Genomic DNA, 19,466 nt, shown 5'->3' with positions numbered 1-19,466 from the left:
AGCAGCGATTAATATACACAATATCAGATAAAACACTAAAGTGAGTGTAATGTAATTCCAGTTAATTGTTTCATTACCATTCTGACCTGTTTCACTAATCTTAATAGAAAACTCAGATATTAAGACGTTTAAAAAGCTGTTTGGAGCAGAGCTGTGAAATCTGGAAATCTGGAAATTGAATCTCTCATTGGTAAGAATGAATCACTTGATGATGCCATCTAGTGTACAACTATTTGCTTTGTTTTATTGTGACAAATGAGTTAATTTCATTAAGGGTAACTCAACCCCTGCTCAGAGCCTGACTCCACCCACTGGCGATATTTGAAAAAGGTTGGAAAAGTTTGGAGAGCCCGAAGAACCGCAGAACCGAGGTAAAATGACCATAAACCATAACCATAAAATGAGAGAATTTATTAGCGGAGACTTAAATGTTTGTAGAGATATATTGCTAATGCCTGTGTGACTAGTATTCGTTGGGTTTAGACCGCTGCCCCGGATAAGCGGAAGAATATGGTATATTTTATGGTAGTATGGTCCCTTGAGAAGATAATGGTTGCTGAAATATGAGTGGTGTACTTGTTTTTGTGAGATGCTGTATAATTTGTATTAATTAAATTTAATCTTAACATAATATTGTAACTCAGTACAGAGTAACTCAGACGCTGTGACTATAAGTCACTGATCAATAGTTGTGTGCTAGTAATCAGTTGGTAATCTTTTTATATTATTTATACAGGGTCCCAAACATGTTTAGTTTTAAAGGGTTTTATGATCATTGTCATTTTCTGCACATACAGAACTGTAACATTTTAATGATTTAATTACTTTATTGCAATGAATGTTAGCATTTTATGTTTTAGTGGGCTAGGTATTTACCTGACTGTCAATGTTTTTTTTTGTTTTATACTTTTTCTTTATACGTGTCTTCCAAAAGAGCAGTTTAATAGGCTTTTATCATATAATATCCTGACTCTGTTTCTAACAGCAAACACTCAGAATAAAGTGAGATGATCTGCTGATGATCCTGAATGGCTTGTTGAATGAGTGTTGATAGTCTGAGGATCATCAATATTAACAGATCTGCTGAAAACACTCTTTATTTCATGACAATAGTTCCTGTTTTCACCTCATTTATTATGCTGATGTCTTCAGATCTCCTGTAAATTGACACTTAAAGCTCATTTCATTGGTGTCAACAGACTGATCTTACCGTTATTTATATTGGGAAGAATATACAGTATTTATCATGTTGTCCATGAGCTTAAAAAACAAACTCTGTAACAGATATATTTTTGATTTTGTTAGATCAGCTCCTCCCACAGTAATTACATCATCACTGAAGCTCCTCCCACTGCTGTCACATCATCACTGAAGCTCCTCCCACTGCAGTCACATGGTCAGTGAAGCTCCTCCCACTGCTGTCACATCATCACTGAAGCTCCTCCCACTGCAGTCACATGGTCAGTGAAGCTCCTCCCACAGCAATTACATCATCAGTGAAGCTCCTCCCACTGCAATTACATGATCAGTGAAGCTCCTCCCACTGCACTCACGTCATCAGTGAAGCTCCTCCTACTGTTATCCCCCAATAAATGCTGTAAACTCCCATCAGCTACAAGTGAAGACGACCATCAGAGCATCAGGAAGAGCTGAAATCTGCAAAGACTGAGTTTATTAAAGAGGACAGTGAGAACACGAGTGATCCAGAACCCTGCAGAATGAAACGCACTGAAGATCCTGAAGAACAAAGAGGTTGGTGTTTATTCTTCATTCATTCATGATGCTGGAGAACATTCATGTTAGAAACATTCAAGCACTTCATCACATTTAGATAAACAGTTCAACCAGTGCCGCCGCTCCCACCACGCGCTGTATGTAGGGCACCAAAAATAGCCTATTCATTATTCATATTCATCATAGTAGGGCTGGGCGGTATATCGAGTTTGTACAATATATCAATATATATTTTTGTAACGATATGGAATGAGGCAATACCGTTAATATCGATAAAGTAGTTTGATACGAGCACATCTGAAAAATAACGGAGGATGATGCACTGTGAGCTCCTGCAGTGAAAGTAGGCTACATAGTAGGCTACAATTTGTCCTAAACATTTTTTCCCAACATATTAAGGGCTTCAAAATAACTGGTAAGATAGTTAACAACTTTAAAGCAGCTTGTCAGATGCTCTGACAGATACTGTTGCTGACTGACAGATAAATACTTGCGCAAGAACTCAAGCTTCTGTGAACGCCACCGCGCCTGCGCGCCAAACAGACAGAGCACAGAATAGTAGCGCAATAATTCAGACTAAAATATACATATTGCTAAAATATTTGTTGTTGGAGACAATAAATCTGCTAAGTGTGGAATTTTAAACCTACAAGTATTTTTATGAAAGTGACCGTTATAATGGGTTAATCCAATGCAGGCTAATATAATTAGTTTGTGCTTTTGTTTTTATTTTAATTTTTAGTTTAGCCTTTAGTCAATTTAAAAACAAAACCATTATTTTTGTTTTTAGATTGTAATGTTAGAATGTAATGTGATTTTTAACCACCTTTTTGCACATTGCAAAGCCTAAATTACATTCACTATATTTGTTTCCATATCCCTCAATATCAACATTGTTGTTTGTAGGATATCATTGGGCTGGATGTGAAATATATATTTTTTAAATAAATACAGATTTTCTTTATCCAAATAGAAAAACGCAGAAAAAGTCCAGAGATATCGCAAATCGCCATTTAACCAAAAAATACCGAGATATGAATGTTTGGCCATATCGCCCAGCCCTAGTCATAAATTATAATAATTCCGATATTATTCCAGTATATAAATATTATTAGGCACTTTTTAGGGATGTATATAACAAAACAGGCGGAACAAGAGTATTTAATTGCTTTAGAAAGTATGGATGGTGCCGCCGCCCCCTCAGTGGTCCGTTGGATTGTGCGTTAAAAAGTTAAGGTAAAGTTAAGCTTGGGGGGTTGTCTGAAAATGTCTGAATAAAAATAACTTTTGAGAATGGCTGACAGGGCTGTAAACATAACTTAAAGGAACACGCCAACTTTTTGGGACTTTAGCTTATTCACCGTATCTCCCAGAGTTAGATAAGTCCACACACACCCTTCTCATCTCTGTGCGTGCTGTAACTCTGTCTGACGCACCCACAGCTAGCCTAGCTTAGCACAAATACTGGATGTAAATGGCTCCAGCTAGCATACTGCTCCCAATAAGTGACAAAATAACGCCAACATGTTCCTATGTATATGTTGTGATTTGTATAGTCACAGTGTGTACAAATAACAATGTCATATGAGAAACAGGCATCTTTTAAAGTAACACTATGTAACTTTTTCAACCTTCATAATTATTTCCAAGACCCTTGAGATGGTAAATTGACTTACAATAGGTTAAATGACAGGTCTGCCATAGTCTGACGGTGTCTGTATCGCTTTTACTGGCACTAGGTAACTTCGGGTTTCGGGTAGTAATCCGAGCCGAGCACAAAAAGAACTACAAAATTCAACTGCTTTACGGCATGCGTCACTTCCCCCACCAAATCCTCAAATTCGGACGTGAGAGGCCAACCAGCGTTTGTTTTCCGGCTTTCGTGCTTATGTTTTTGTCATGGCCGAAGCAGTAACAAAAACTAATGGTGTGTTCACACCGAACGCGAATTTAATTATTTGCGCGAGTAGATTACATACAAAGTCAATGCAAAGACGCGAATAGACGCATCATTCGCGCCGGGCGTCGTGAATGACGCGAATTGGGCGACGCGTTTGCCGTGAACGTCTTCCGCGCAAGTTGAAAAATTTTAACTCGAGCGGAAGATTCAAGCGTCTAAATAGACGCGTATTTGATGCTCTATTCGCGTTCGGTGTGAACACACCATAAGAGCAGACTGATCTCATGAAATGGCGTATGTATGACACGCCAATTCGTATTTCCATTTTTGGCGTGCTATCAACACGCATAATCGCTTTTCAGCGTGTTTATCAACGCCTTTGACTTAACGTTATATTACTGTATTATGTATATATAAATATATGACCTACCCCAACCCCGTCCCTAAACCTACCCGTCACTGGGGTTAATACCATTTATGAGTCTTCTCCTACCATCCTAGGAAAAGAAATATCGCTCCACAGATGTAGATATAGATTTTGCTTCGTTTCGCTCGGACATTTAACGGCGTACACATACACGCGGAATCACTCGGACATTTAATGGCGTAGACATACACGCAAAAGATTTCGGCGTGGACATACACGCGGATAGCTCAAAATGCGTATAGATAACACGCCACTTGACTTGAAAGTGGCGTGTATGTTTACGCAAAGTCATGATGTCATGTTGATAAGAGGAGACTCGGAAGAGGAAAAGGGTGAGTGATCAAGTAAAAGGCCGGACAAGGATCAATATTGGGCCAGTGTTTGCTCGCTAATACTACGTTACTAATACTAATAATGTAGCAAAGCAGCCACTAAAACGGTATCACCTTGGCTTTCTTTGCAATATTTTTCAAATAAAATGCTCAAGATTTTTACAGAAAATGCAATTGACTACTTGCTAAATTGTTCTGCAATAAGTTTTTACTTTTTATCCTTGTGTAAACCTATCTTGCTGTTATACCGTTTCAAGTTTACTGTTATACAAAACAAAAACTATAAAAAAGCAAGCAATGTCATTATTTAGTTTTTCTTCGTTTGTGATGTCTTTCATAAAATCATGCATCATACTCTACCTTGTCTGTGGCCGTTGTTGATCCCAAAGCCGGTGCTGGATAAACACATAAACAGCGAACGTGTGTGCGACAGCTGCGGTAGGCTAAATTATTTACGACAGCGGTAATGGACAATTCCACTTCCAACCTGTAGGGCAACCGCAGAGGAAAAGTTCCTTGGTGTTGCTTTAACCGTATACATACTGGGAACTATATTCTCAGCACTCTGCAATCTGATTTAAAGATACTCAAAGTTGTGTTTCTTATTATTAAAGAAGTTACTAAGATTTATAGAGATTATTCTTCTTACAGTAACTTTAGGATATAATTCCAATATCGATATGAACAATATAAAAGTCTCATAAAACTGCCAAGAACACCCACAACAGATGTCTGTACCTACAATCTTCTGAAAAATTTAAAAGTCTATGAAACCTGCTGGAGTCTTTTGGTACTGCACCATAACAAACCAATGAAATAACCATAATATGACAATGCAATATGTAAAATGGCAATGCATTTCTGTTTTTAAATTTACATTTTCCATTACAGATTTGAGCAACGTTTGGTGCAAAATTAAAATTCAATTATATAATTTACATTTGCCATTTATACACTAGTTTTAATATGTAAATTGAATACATATTTTAACACTTTATAAGTTGCAAAATTGAAAAAAAATGTTTTTCTAAAATTAGTTTAAACTGTCTATATATACCAATACATAATTAAAATGTAAGTACTCTGAAAAAGAAAGTATAAAAATCGAGCGTCTGTAGTCCTCTCAGTGCTGCAATAAGTGAGGCCAGCAGGGGGCGCTCACCCTGGGGTCTGTGTGGGTCCTAACCCCCCAGTATAGTGACGGGGACACTATACTGTCAAAGAGCACCGTCCTTCGGATGAGACGTTAAACCGAGGTCCTGACTCTCTGTGGTCATTAAAAATCCCAGGATGTCTTTCGAAAGAGTAGGGGTGTAACCCCAGCATCCTGGCCAAATCTGCCCCTTGGCCTCTGTCCATCATGGCCTCCTAATCATCCCCTTATATACTGATTGGCTTCATCACTGTCTCCTCTCCACCAGTAAGCTGGTGTGTGGTGGGCGTACTGGCGCAATATGGCTGCCGTCGCCTCATCCAGGTGGATGCTGCACATTGGTGGCGTTTGAGAAGATTCCCCCTTCAATGTAAAGCGCTTTGAGGTCCCAGATAAAGCGCTATATAAATGTAACGAATTATTATTATTAATAAACACAGCTGCTTATTTCCATTCACTCCCACCCCCTCCCGTCTGGGCTCCTTCCAAAGCCACGCCCCCAAATCACATGAACGCGCAATGCCGCTCGTAGGGCTGTCGCGATAACCGCAATATTGTAGTACCGCGCTACTGACACGCCAACCGCAGAGGAAAGCAAGTAACCGCAGCAACCGCGATATTCACGTTTTTTCATAAGGCTATCCTTCTTGTTTTGAACTTTGTGCATGTTTATTGAATGTTTAATAAGTTAATAATGAAAACAAGACTGTGTAGCATGGTGATTTGTACAGAGGCTTCGTAGATTTGCATTTGAGCCTAAACACAGTGAGTGAGATATCGACTGAGCGCGTGCGATTACCTGCGTCTGTCTTTGAGGTCAAGTCATATTCGTGAAAAGGTTGCCGTGTCCAAGGAAAGCGAAACATTGTCGTATCTTTCTATTTAAGTTTAGGGATATTTACCATGAATGGTCGCACTGGTCAGCATCCACAGCACGAGGAAGTGTATAAATTATATATAGACTAATCCTTATTAAAGCTACACAAGTTCTTTAGTCAAGAGCAGTGAGTAATTTTCTCTGTTCCCTTTGTTCTTTGATTAACTTTACTGACAGAACGCTTTATTGGCAGCTGGCCCTTTAAGAGCAGCGCTTCTGACAGAGACGCGGATCTGACACGTGGATCTCTCACACACATAATTGTGTGTGTTATTGTATTCTGGCGCGCGTCTTTTTATGAGTCACATTCAGGACATTCACAGGCAGTGCGAAAAATTTCTTCATTTCAAATCGGTAAAATTAAATCTGTAAAATAGACGTAAAGAGTGGCACATAACGTGAAGTAACATGGCATTTTATTTTGTTTGAAATTGAACTTGTCCAGTGGGACAACTAATTTTCTCTTCCACTTGTCCTACAAAAAAATCCACTTGTCCCGGACAAGCCTTAATGTCGAGCCCTGCTTTATTTTTTAGAGTACTTACAGTTTAATTATCTATTGGTATATATAGACAGTTTAAACAAATTTGGGAAAAGTTTTTTAGAAAAATTCTACCTACCCCACCTTTAAGTGGCTTTAAGTACTATGTACTTACATTGAAATTAATGGACTTATTGTGTACATACATGTTTTTACATTGTACTTATATTTTAAAAATACCAGCATGTAATTACAACTGTAATTGATGTAATTACATTTGTTATTACACAGTTGACCCTTCCCTTACACCTTAACCCACCCTTATACCGACCAATACCACCACACCTGTCCCTAACCTTACCCGTATCACACACACCTGTCCCTAACCTTGCCCGTATCACACACACCTGTCCCTAACCTTACCGTATCACACACACCTGTCCCTAACCTTACCCGTATCACACCTGACCCTAACCTTACCCATATCACACACACCTGACCCTAACCTTACCCATATCACACACACCTGTCCCTAACCTTACCCGTATCACACACACCTGTCCCTAACCTTACCCGTATCACACCTGACCCTAACCTTACCCATATCACACACACCTGACCCTAACCTTACCCATATCACACACACCTGTCCCTAACCTTACCCGTATCACACACACCTGTCCCTAACCTTACCCGTATCACACCTGACCCTAACCTTACCCATATCACACACACCTGACCCTAACCTTACCCATATCACACACACACCTGTCCCTAACCTTACCCGTATCACACACACCTGTCCCTAACCTTACCCTTATCACACCTGTCCCTAACCTTACCCATATCACACACACCTGACCCTAACCTTACCCATATCACACACACACCTGTCCCTAACCTTACCCGTATCACACACACCTGTCCCTAACCTTACCCTTATTACACCTGTCCCTAACCTTACCCGTATCACACCTGTCCCTAACCTTACCCGTATCACACCTGTCCCTAACCTTACCCGTATAGTATCACACCACACCTGTCCCTAACCTTACCCGTATCACGTCTCAACAGCAGCAAAAGTGTTTGACAATACAACGTGAACACAATAAGTACATTGTACTTATTTTTTGATGTAAGTACATAGTACTTAAAGCCACATAAAATAAAGTGGGACCCAAAAATTATTATTATACGCTCACCTAAAGGATTATTAGGAACATCATACTAATGCTGTGTTTGACCCCCTTTCGCCTTCAGAACTGCCTTAATTCTATGTGGCATTGATTCAACAAGGTGCTGAAAGCATTCTTTAGAAATGTTGGCCCATATTGATAGGATAGCATCTTGCAGTTGATGGAGATTTGTGGGATGCAAATCCAGGGCAAAAAGCTCCCGTTCCACCACATCCCAAAGATGCTCTATTGGGTTGAGATCTGGTGACTGTGGGGGCCATTTTAGTACAGTGAACTCATTGTCATGTTCAAGAAACCAATTTGAAATGATTCGAGCTTTGTGACATGGTGCATTATCCTGCTGGAAGTAGCCATCAGAGAATGGGTACATGGTGGCCATAAAGGGATGGACATGGTCAGAAACAATGCTCAGGTAGGCCGTGGCATTTAAACGATGCCCAATTGGCACTAAGGGGCCTAAATTGTGCCAAGAAAACATCCCCCACACACCATTACACCACCACCACCAGCCTGCATAGTGGTAACAAGGCATGATGGATCCATGTTCTCATTCTGTCATTCTCATTCTCAACAGAAATCGAGACTCATCAGACCAGGCAACATTTTTCCAGTCTTCAACTGTCCAATTTTGGTGAGCTCTTGCAAATTGTAGCCTCTTTTTCCTATTTGTAGTGGAGATGAGTGGTACCCGGTGGGGTCTTCTGCTGTTGTAGCCCATCCGCCTCAAGGTTGTGTGTGTTGTGGCTTCACAAATGCTTTTCTGCATACCTCGGTTGTAACGAGTGGTTATTTCAGTCAAAGTTGCTCTTCTATCAGCTTGAATCAGTCGGCCCATTCTCCTCTGACCTCTAGCGTCAACAAGGCATTTTCACCCACAGGACTGCCGCATACTGGATGTTTTTCCCTTTTCACACCATTCTTTGTAAACCCTAGAAATGGTTGTGCGTGAAAATCCCAGTAACTGAGCAGATTGTGAAATACTCAGACCGGCCCGTCTGGCACCAACAACCATGCCACGGTCAAAATTGCTTAAATCCCCTTTCTTTCCCATTCTGACATTCAGTTTGGAGTTCAGGAGACTGTCTTGACCAGGACCACACCCCTAAATGCATTGAAGCAACTGCCATGTGATTGGTTGATTAGATAATTGCATTAATGAGAAATTGAACAGTTGTTCCTAATAATCCTTTAGGTGAGTGTATGTTTAACATGTTCAAGCAAAAACTATAGCAAAATGATCATTTAAATGTTATTTTTCTTAATTGCATTTACACTCACAGTTAAGACACTCGCAATTGCATTTTCATTAAATGTCCGGCAATGAATGTAGCAAAATTCAATGTGCAAATTGAAAATGCATTCCGAGCCGATCACGCCCCCTCTCGCCCTGTCAATCACTGCGTGAAGTCTCGGTTTCTTAGAAATTAAAATCATATGTATTGGTCTTTCTGAGGTCACTCCAACATGCTCCAAATTCATGCAAAAAAAGTCTTGTTTGCTTGTGCTTCGTTTGTGCCGGTTAAGTCTGGTTTGTGCTGCTTTATCGGGTGGAACTGCTTCAGGGTTGGAACAGGTTGATGTGTTCCCGCTGCTAGTCGGCACTAGGGGTGTCACGATTCTTCAAATCCTCGATTCGATTTCATTTTCGATTCTAAGGTCACGGTTCGATTCGATTCCCGATTTTTATCAATCGGCCAATCAGGATGCTCTATGTCTTACATGCGCTTCATGAGTCACACACGCAAGGTCTCTCGCTCTCTCCCTCTCTGCCGTGCCGTGCACGCAATACGGTTTGGAGCACAGTTTTTTCTGTCTCGCACGCTCGCTCTTGCTCGCTCACTCTAGATTACTTTTAACTAATTTACGTGCATCAGGGAGCCGCTATCAATATGCGGGAGACTCCCGGAACTTCCGCGAGACTTTGGATGTCTGCAAACTGTGGCTTTTTTGAAGCGCGAACGTTGTCAACATTACTCACTGGAAATCCCAAAAAACTTCCACACCTGCGAGTCTGTGACTTCAATGAAAGAGGAGGGGTTCACGTTCTGTTGATGGGTCTCCTGCATCTGTAGTTGCCATACTATCTTTTGAATGGCTGTAGCTAAGTTAGAGGAGGTTGACCATAGACTTGCAGCACTTCAACACGCCGTGTTTTTTCCGCTTGGCAAGCCGAACTGACGTGAGATGGGGGCGTGGCAGTATCGACGATTGTGAATTAATTTCGATCGATTTCGATTTTAATTAATTTCGATCGATAGTCGGCACCACTCTCCGGAACGCTGAAACCTGAAGTTTATCAGATCTCAGATAGCCCAACCACTTCCATACCACTGAATTAGTCTGTCCTCTCTTATCAACTATTTCAACTGCTTTCTCTTCACTTGTGGAAGCCTGTTCAGTCACATTTGTATTACGGTCGGGGGCGCTCATTTTGTAGCTAAAACTTGCCGCGTTGGAGACCAGCCTCTTACTGCTGAGCACTAGCTGCGTGTGTGTGTGGTGTTCGTCATCACGAAAGTAGCCAATTGTCTTCTGCTCTTTCTGACGGCTGCGCGCCTAACGTCAGTCAGCAAATGCTGTTATGTATATTGAAATATTAAAAATGTGTTTAAAAATCATATCACCGTTATTGGAAAAAAAATATTGCGATATATATTGATATTTAATTATTGTCCAGCCCTACCAACACTGTACAGTTTGTGTAAAAACTGAGACAATGGATTAAGATTATTTTCTTGTCCTCCCATCAGGCTGTAGAAAGAGCCCAGATGATGTCACTTCCTGAGTGTCACAACTTTAAGAAATGTTCTGATAATGTTAATAATAATTATTAATTTAAAACCGATTAAAGCTGCGGTCAGTCTACACTTTGAGCATGTGAAATTTCTACAGACACATTCTGCGACATCTTTTTACAAACGTATATAACAAATAATAATCATTCCAAAAGTACAGATTTACAATATACTCCACTTTACTGCAAAATATGTGTTCTTTCTTAAAGCAAAATTCATTTGAGCTTGTGTTTCCGGTGACCCAGATTCACATGTGTATGAAGTAAATAGAAGGAAAAGTTTAGTTTGACCAGCACTTAATAATTAAAACGTTTTTAATAACATAAATACAAATCTAAAAGTTGATGTTAAAATATGTCAGTATTGTGTGTTTTAATGTTAATATCACGTTAGAATTTGTGTTATTGATCAAATATATTTAATAGTTCTTGCTACAGAAACATAGGATTTGTCTACCTTACAAGTGTTCACACTGTGACAGGTACTTTCAAATATTACCGAACGTTATGCGGACACAATGACTGTCTAAAATGTTTTTAAAATAATAATTGAAAGATCAGTGTACCTCATTCATAAAAAGTTTCTTGGACATATAATTCATTTATAAAAAGGCATACAAACTATTGTAACATTTTATAGCAGTTGTGTATTACATATCCATTCATTCAAAATTATTTTGAGTGAAAATGTACGTTTTTCTTTCATGTCAGACCTGATGGAAGTGAAGGAGGAGGGAGAAGAACTGAGTGAAGTGAAGGAGGAGAGAGAAGAACTGAGTGAAGTGAAGGAGGAGAGAGAAGAACTGAGTGAAGTGAAGGAGGAGAGTGAAGAACTGTGTGAAGTGAAGGAGGAGAGAGAAGAACTGAGTGAAGTGAAGGAGGAGAGAGAAAAACTGAGTGAAGTGAAGGAGGAGAGAGAAGAACTGAGTGAAGTGAAGGAGGAGAGAGAAGAACTGAGTGAAGTGGAGGAGGAGAGTGAAGAACTGAGTGAAGTGAAGGAGGAGAGAGAAGAACTGAGTGAAGTGAAGGAGGAGAGAGAAGAACTGAGTGAAGTGGAGGAGGAGAGTGAAGAACTGAGTGAAGTGGAGGAGGAGAGTGAAGAACTGAGTGAAGTGAAGGAGGAGAGAGAAGAACTGAGTGAAGTGAAGGAGGAGAGAGAAGAACTGAGTGAAGTGGAGGAGAGAGAAGAACTGAGTGAAGTGAAGGAGGAGAGAGAAGAACTGAGTGAAGTGAAGGAGGAGAGAGAAGAACTGAGTGAAGTGAAGGAGGAGACAGAAGAACTGAGTGAAGTGAAGGAGGAGAGAGAAGAACTGAGTGAAGTGAAGGAGGAGAGAGAAGAACTGAGTGAAGTGAAGGAGGAGAGAGAAGAACTGAGTGAAGTGAAGGAGGAGAGAGAAGAACTGAGTGAAGTGAAGGAGGAGAGTGAAGTGAAGGAGGAGAGAGAAGAACTGAGTGAAATGGAGGAGAGAGAAGAACTGAGTGAAGTGAAGGAGGAGAGTGAAGAACTGAGTGAAGTGAAGGAGGAGAGAGAAGAACTGAGTGAAGTGAAGGAGGAGAGAGAAGAACTGAGTGAAGTGAAGGAGGAGAGAGAAGAACTGAGTGAAGTGGAGGAGGAGAGAGAAGAACTGAGTGAAGTGAAGGAGGATAGAGAAGAACTGAGTGAAGTGAAGGAGGAGAGAGAAGAACTGAGTGAAGTGGAGGAGGAGAGAGAAGAACTGAGTGAAGTGGAGGAGGAGAGAGAAGAACTGAGTGAAGTGAAGGAGGAGAGAGAAGAACTGAGTGAAGTGAAGGAGGAGAGAGAAGAACTGAGTGAAGTGAAGGAGGAGAGAGAAGAACTGAGTGAAGTGAAGGAGGAGAGAGAAGAACTGAGTGAAGTGAAGGAGGAGAGAGAAGAACTGAGTGAAGTGAAGGAGGAGAGAGAAGAACTGAGTGAAGTGAAGGAGGAGAGTGAAGAACTGAGTGAAGTGGAGGAGGAGAGTGAAGAACTGAGTGAAGTGAAGAAGGAGAGAGAAGAACTGAGTGAAGTGGAGGAGGAGAGTGAAGAACTGAGTGAAGTGACGGAGGAGAGTGAAGAACTGAGTGAAGTGACGGAGGAGAGTGAAGAACTGAGTGAAGTGGAGGAGGAACATCATGTACAACCTGGAGGAAAACCCTTGAGTCGCTCAAAGACTAAAAATAAATTTTTAAAGAAAAGAAGAGCCCAGAAATCTTTCACCTGCACTCAGTGTGGAAAGAGTCTCACAAGCAAACGAAGTCTTAAGATTCACATGAGAATTCACACTGGAGAGAAGCCGTACTCATGTGATCAATGTGGAAAAACATTTCTTAGGGCATCAGAGCTGAAGACACACCAGAGAGTTCATACGAAGGAGAAGCCGCATTCATGTTCTGTGTGTGGACAGAGTTTTTCACTGCTGCAATATTTACATACACATGAGAAAATTCACTCTGGTGTAAGAGAGTACATGTGCTTTGAGTGTGAGAAGACTTTTACTACGGCGGACGGTTTAAAACAGCACCAGAGGATCCACACTGGAGAAAAACCTTACAAGTGTTCTCACTGTGACAAGAGATTCAGTGTGTCATCATCTCTGAAAACACACGAGAGGATCCACACTGGAGAAAAACCTAACAAGTGTTTTCACTGTGACAAGAGATTCAGTCACTCATCATCTCTGAGAACACATGAGAGGATCCACACTGGAGAAAAACCTAACAAGTGTTCACACTGTGACAAGAGATTCAGTCGGTCATCATCTCTGAAAACACACAAGAGGATCCACACTGGAGAAAAACCATACAAGTGTTCACACTGTGACAAGAGATTCAATCACTCATCACATCTGAAAACACATGAGATGATCCACACTGGAGAAAAACCTAACAAGTGTTCACACTGTGACAAGAGATTCAGTCGGTCATCAAATCTGAAAACACATGAGAGGATCCACACTGGAGAAAAACCTTACACGTGTTCACATTGTGACAAGAGATTCAGTGACTCATCATCTCTGAGATCACATGAGAGGATCCACACTGAAGAAAAACCTTACAAGTGTTCACACTGTGACAAGAGATTCAGTCTGTCATCACATATGAAAAAACATGAGTGGATCCACACTGGAGAAAAACCTTACAAGTGTTCACACTGTGACAAGAGATTCAGTCTGTCATCACATCTGAAAAAACATGAGAGGATCCATACTGGAGAAAAACCTTACAAGTGCTCACACTGTGACAAGAGATTCAGTCTGTCATCACATCTGAAAAAACATGAGAGGATCCATACTGGAGAAAAACCTCACAAGTGTTCACACTGTGACAAGAGATTCAGTCACTCATCATCTCTGAGAACACATGAGAGGATCCACACTGGAGAAAAACCTTACAAGTGTTCACACTGTGACAAGAGATTCAGTCGTTCAGGAACTCTGAAAACACATGAGAGGATCCACACTGGAGAAAAATCTTACACGTGTTCACATTGTGAAAAGAGATTCAGTGACTTATCATCTCTGCAAACACATGAGAGGATCCACACCAGAGAGAAGCCGCACACGTGTGATCAGTGTGGAATTAGATTCTGTTTTAAAACTCCCCTGAAGCTACACATGAAGATCCATGCAGTAGAGAAACCACTTCACCACAGTCTGAGATCATGGTAAGTAGTTTATCTTTGTGTTGAGAAAAAACCCCTGCTTTTTCACCTCCAGAAAAGGTTTTTGTAGCTTGCTAAGTGACGTAAAAGCAATTTGATTGACGTAAACACACATTTATAATAAAATTTAAAGAAATAACATGGTTCCTGTGCTCACCAACCATGTTATTTTTCAATGCGCTTTGTCCATAGAAATGTTTTTCACTGCTGTAAATTGACATGATTGGACATACAGGAATTATCTATAATTAGTTTGGTTGTTGATTATTTTCATGATGGATTTTATCAATTAGTTCTTGCAGCCCTAGTTAATTAAAGTTTGTTTTGATCATCAAAAACAATTTAAGAAACTGAAATATCATGATTCTGAAAGAACAAAGAGGTTAATGTTTTTTCTTGATTCCTCATTCATTCATTGAGATTTACATTGTTTCAGGTCAAGAATATAAAAAGACATCTCAGGACCAGAGTCTGTGCAGTAGTGATCTCGGGACCCCAGTCTGCGCAGCAGTGATCTCGGGACCCCAGTCTGCGCAGCAGTGATCTCGGGACCCCAGTCTGTGCAGTATTGATCTCGGGACCCCTGTGCAGTAGTGATCTCGGGACCTGAGTCTGTGCAGTAGTGATCTCGGGACCTGAGTCTGTGCAGTAGTGATCTCGGGATCTGAGTCTGTGCAGTAGGGATCTCGGGACCCCTGTGCAGTAGTGATCTCGGGACCCCCGTCTGTGCAGTAGTGATCTCGGGACCCGAGTCGGTGCAGTAGTGGTCTCGGGACCCGAGTCTGTGCAGTAGTGGTCTCGGGACCCGAGTCTGTGCAGTAGTGGTCTCGGGACCCGAGTCTGTGCAGTAGTGGTCTCGGGACCCGAGTCTGTGCAGTAGTGCCGAGTCTGTGCAGTAGTGATCTCGGACCCGAGTCTGTGCAGTAGTGGTCTCAGGACCCGAGTCTGTGCAGTAGTGGTCTCAGGACCCGAGTCTGTGCAGTAGTGATCTCGGGACCCCCGTCTGTGCAGTAGTGATCTCGGGACCCGAGTCGGTGCAGTAGTGATCTCGGGACCCGAGTCTGTGCAGTAGTGGTCTCGGGACCCGAGTCTGTGCAGTAGTGGTCTCGGGACCCGAGTCTGTGCAGTAGTGCCGAGTCTGTGCAGTAGTGATCTCGGACCCGAGTCTGTGCAGTAGTGGTCTCAGGACCCGAGTCTGTGCAGTAGTGGTCTCAGGACCCGAGTCTGTGCAGTAGTGATCTCGGGACCCCCGTCGGTGCAGTAGTGATCTCGGGACCCGAGTCGGTGCAGTAGTGATCTCGGGACCCGAGTCTGTGCAGTAGTGGTCTCGGGACCCGAGTCTGTGCAGTAGTGATCTCGGACCCGAGTCTGTGCAGTAGTGGTCTCGGGACCCGAGTCTGTGCAGTAGTGGTCTCGGGACCCGAGTCTGTGCAGTAGTGCCGAGTCTGTGCAGTAGTGATCTCGGACCCGAGTCTGTGCAGTAGTGGTCTCAGGACCCGAGTCTGTGCAGTAGTGGTCTCGGGACCCGAGTCTGTGTAGTAGTGCCGAGTCTGTGCAGTAGTGATCTCGGGACCCGAGTCTGTGCAGTAGTGATCTCGCGACCCGAGTCTGTGCAGTAGTGATCTCGGGACCCGAGTCTGTGCAGTAGTGATCTCGGGACCCCATTCTGCGCAGCAGTGATCTCGGGACCCCAGTCTGCGCAGTAGTGGTCTCGGGACCCCAGTCTGCGCAGCAGTGATCTCGGGACCCCAGTCTGCGCAGCAGTGATCTCGGGACCCCAGTCTGTGCAGTAGTGGTCTCAGGACCCGAGTCTGTGCAGTAGTGGTCTCGGGACCCGAGTCTGTGCAGTAGTGATCTCGGGACCCCCGTCTGTGCAGTAGTGATCTCGGGACCCGAGTCGGTGCAGTAGTGGTCTCGGGACCCGAGTCTGTGCAGTAGTGGTCTCGGGACCCGAGTCTGTGCAGTAGTGGTCTCGGGACCCGAGTCTGTGCAGTAGTGGTCTCGGGACCCGAGTCTGTGCAGTAGTGGTCTCGGGACCCGAGTCTGTGCAGTAGTGGTCTCGGGACCCGAGTCTGTGCAGTAGTGATCTCGGACCCGAGTCTGTGCAGTAGTGGTCTCGGGACCCGAGTCTGTGCAGTAGTGGTCTCGGGACCCGAGTCTGTGTAGTAGTGCCGAGTCTGTGCAGTAGTGGTCTCGGGACCCCAGTCTGTGCAGTAGTGATCTCGGGACCCGAGTCTGTGCAGTAGTGATCTCGCGACCCGAGTCTGTGCAGTAGTGATCTCGGGACCCGAGTCTGTGCAGTAGTGATCTCGGGACCCCATTCTGCGCAGCAGTGATCTCGGGACCCCAGTCTGCGCAGTAGTGGTCTCGGGACCCCAGTCTGCGCAGCAGTGATCTCGGGACCCCAGTCTGTGCAGTAGTGGTCTCGGGACCCCAGTCTGCGCAGTAGTGATCTCGGGACCCGAGTCTGCGCAGTAGTGGTCTCGGGACCCCAGTCTGTGCAGTAGTGGTCTCGGGACCCCAGTCACTGCAGTAGTAATCTCGGGACCTAAGTCTGTGCAGTAGTGATTTCGGGACCCGAGTCTGCGCAGTAGTGATCTCTGGACCCCAGTCTGCGCAGTAGTGATCTCGGGACCCCAGTCTGCGCAGCAGTGATCTCGGGACCCCAGTCTGCGCAGCAGTAATCTCGGGACCCCAGTCTGCGCTGCAGTGATCTCGGGACCCCAGTCTGCGCAGCAGTAATCTCGGGACCCCAGTCTGCGCAGCAGTGATCTCAGGACCCAAGTCTGTGCAGTAGTGGTCTCTGGGCCCCAGTCACTGCAGTAGTGATTTCGGGACCCCAGTCTGCGCAGTAGTGATCTCGGGACCCCAGTCTGCGCAGTAGTGGTCTCGGGACCCCAGTCTGTGCAGTAGTGATCTCGGGACCCGAGTCTGTGCAGTAGTGATTTCGGGACCCGAGTCTGTGCAGCAGTGATCTCGGGACCCCAGTCTGCGCAGCAGTGATCTCGGGACCCAAGTCTGTGCAGTAGTGGTCTCGGGGCCCCAGTCACTGCAGTAGTTATTTCGGGACCCCAGTCTGCGCAGTAGTGATCTCAGGATCTGGGGAATGTTCTGACCAGTAAGCTATAAACTTTGTCAGATAAATTCAAACATGACATGGGCATTAATTAGTCATTTAACATGCTTTATTCTCAACACACTGTGTGTGTGTGTGAGAGAGAGAACGTTCTCAGCATGAAATCTGTCTCTGACATGTTTTCTTCTTAAAGGAACCTTGGATGTCCTGTTGCTGTGTAAAATAAAACAAAAACCCATTAAGTATCTAAATTACACAGAGTTGCATGTAGCTATGGTGTTAGTTAACGCTCTCACGTTTTAATGTTTACCACGCCACAGCTTTAATAAGATTATTGTGCCTTCAGTCTTAAATATAAAATAGATAATATTACTTTATCTGTTGTTTTAATGTTTATGCGCTACCGCGGAATAACACTGACAAGTCATCTCTATCTGCCGAGGTTACGTTAGCTAATACGTTAGGCTAATGGCGACATACAATAGCTTGATCAGTCACACATGAAAGTAATCAGACTAGTACTCAGACTAGTACCACCCCTCTAGACACGCCCCTGATGAGCAAGTCATGATTAGCAAGTTGTTTGTTTAAAATAGTCCATTGAAAGTCACACTTTTGCCATGTGAGACATTTACATTTATGCCCTTGGCAGATACTTTTACGACGGCTGAAAGGTCACTGCATGTATCGCCCTCTGTTGAATAGGCGTGACTTTGCTTTTCCTTCAGTCCAACACATATTTGTTTGACGTTTGTTGTGAAACGGCCGTCTGTCAACAAATTCTCACATTTTTGCATAGCTTAGAGGCCAATCAGCTTGTGTTGTCTATGAAACAATGTGATTGCTGACCAGATTTGATGGGATTAAAATGACCATTCATAGTTTTCAGTCACGTGTTTGTCGCAGAGCCCTGGAGGGCAAAACAGCCTTAGAACTGCATCACAGGCCTGTCAATTTTCTATAAATATGTAAACAAGATGCAAGTTTTGGGCACTTATGTTCCATATACAGCAACTGCTACAGTATTTCAATCACTAAAAACAGCGGGACATTCTAAAACGCTTAACCTAAAACACTTAAGCCCTATTCGCACGGGATAAATATAACCTGGTGACCTCTAGTCATTTGTAATAATTGCAAAGGTTGTCTGTGATCTTAATAACTTGCGAATTGGCCATGTCTGTAATTTCTAAACCACACGTGGTCCCCATGTAATACTAATACCACGCAAATAGGGCTTAAGGATCGGTTGCACCAATAAGGATTCAGTTAAGCAAAGTTTACCGTTAATCGAGGATTTGTTGATTTATTTGAAATCGAGTTGTGTTTCACCACTTAATTTTAAACACAGATTAACCACTCAGAAATACCGTTAGAATTAAAGGGCTGATCAAGCAACATAGGCGGAGGGTGAACTGACGCCAGGATTCAGAATCCTTATTAGTGCAACCCACCCTTCAAGTGCCTTAATGTACTAAAACAGTGATATAAAAAAATCTAATTTACCTTGTTGATAACACATACCATATACAGGTGAGCAAATGAGCCAGGAATATTAACGCAATGCATTTGCAGTGAAAAAAAAAACTGGCGGGCAATGGAGGAAAGCCTTGTTTTGCCCCCCAGGTGGCGTTCTTTTAATGGTGTGATGTCACGTGAAAACTATAAATTGAACTTGTCAGTGATCTCGACTTTGTGCTTCACTTATTTCGCATTTGTCTCTCATTTGTAATTTCTCTTGATTTCATTTTTCTTTTAGACCTGACGTCGTGAACAAGAAAGACGTGGACAAGATGTGAAAAAGAAAGGGAAAAACAATGAATTTCTGGCATGTCAGA

General features: G+C 42.9%; 1 protein-coding gene across 1 annotated transcript in view; it reads left to right on the top strand.

The window, feature by feature from the left end:
* Positions 1 to 14,559, top strand: part of LOC130102548 (zinc finger protein 271-like) — an 86,503-nt gene extending 71,944 nt beyond the window's left edge. The window contains exon 2 of the mRNA XM_056268499.1: positions 11,606 to 14,559. Within this exon, the coding sequence (XP_056124474.1) occupies positions 11,606 to 14,559 (2,954 nt within the window). The remainder of the gene's footprint in view (positions 1 to 11,605) is intronic.
* The last annotated feature ends 4,907 nt before the right edge of the window (positions 14,560 to 19,466 follow it).

This window comes from Rhinichthys klamathensis, unplaced genomic scaffold (genome assembly GCF_029890125.1).
Source record: "Rhinichthys klamathensis goyatoka isolate OS25496 unplaced genomic scaffold, OSU_Roscu_1.1 h1tg000274l_1, whole genome shotgun sequence".
Classification (NCBI taxonomy): Eukaryota; Metazoa; Chordata; class Actinopteri; order Cypriniformes; family Leuciscidae; genus Rhinichthys; species Rhinichthys klamathensis.
The sequence above is the reverse complement of the archived record's forward strand: the minus strand, read 5'-3'. Positions and strand labels throughout refer to the sequence as shown.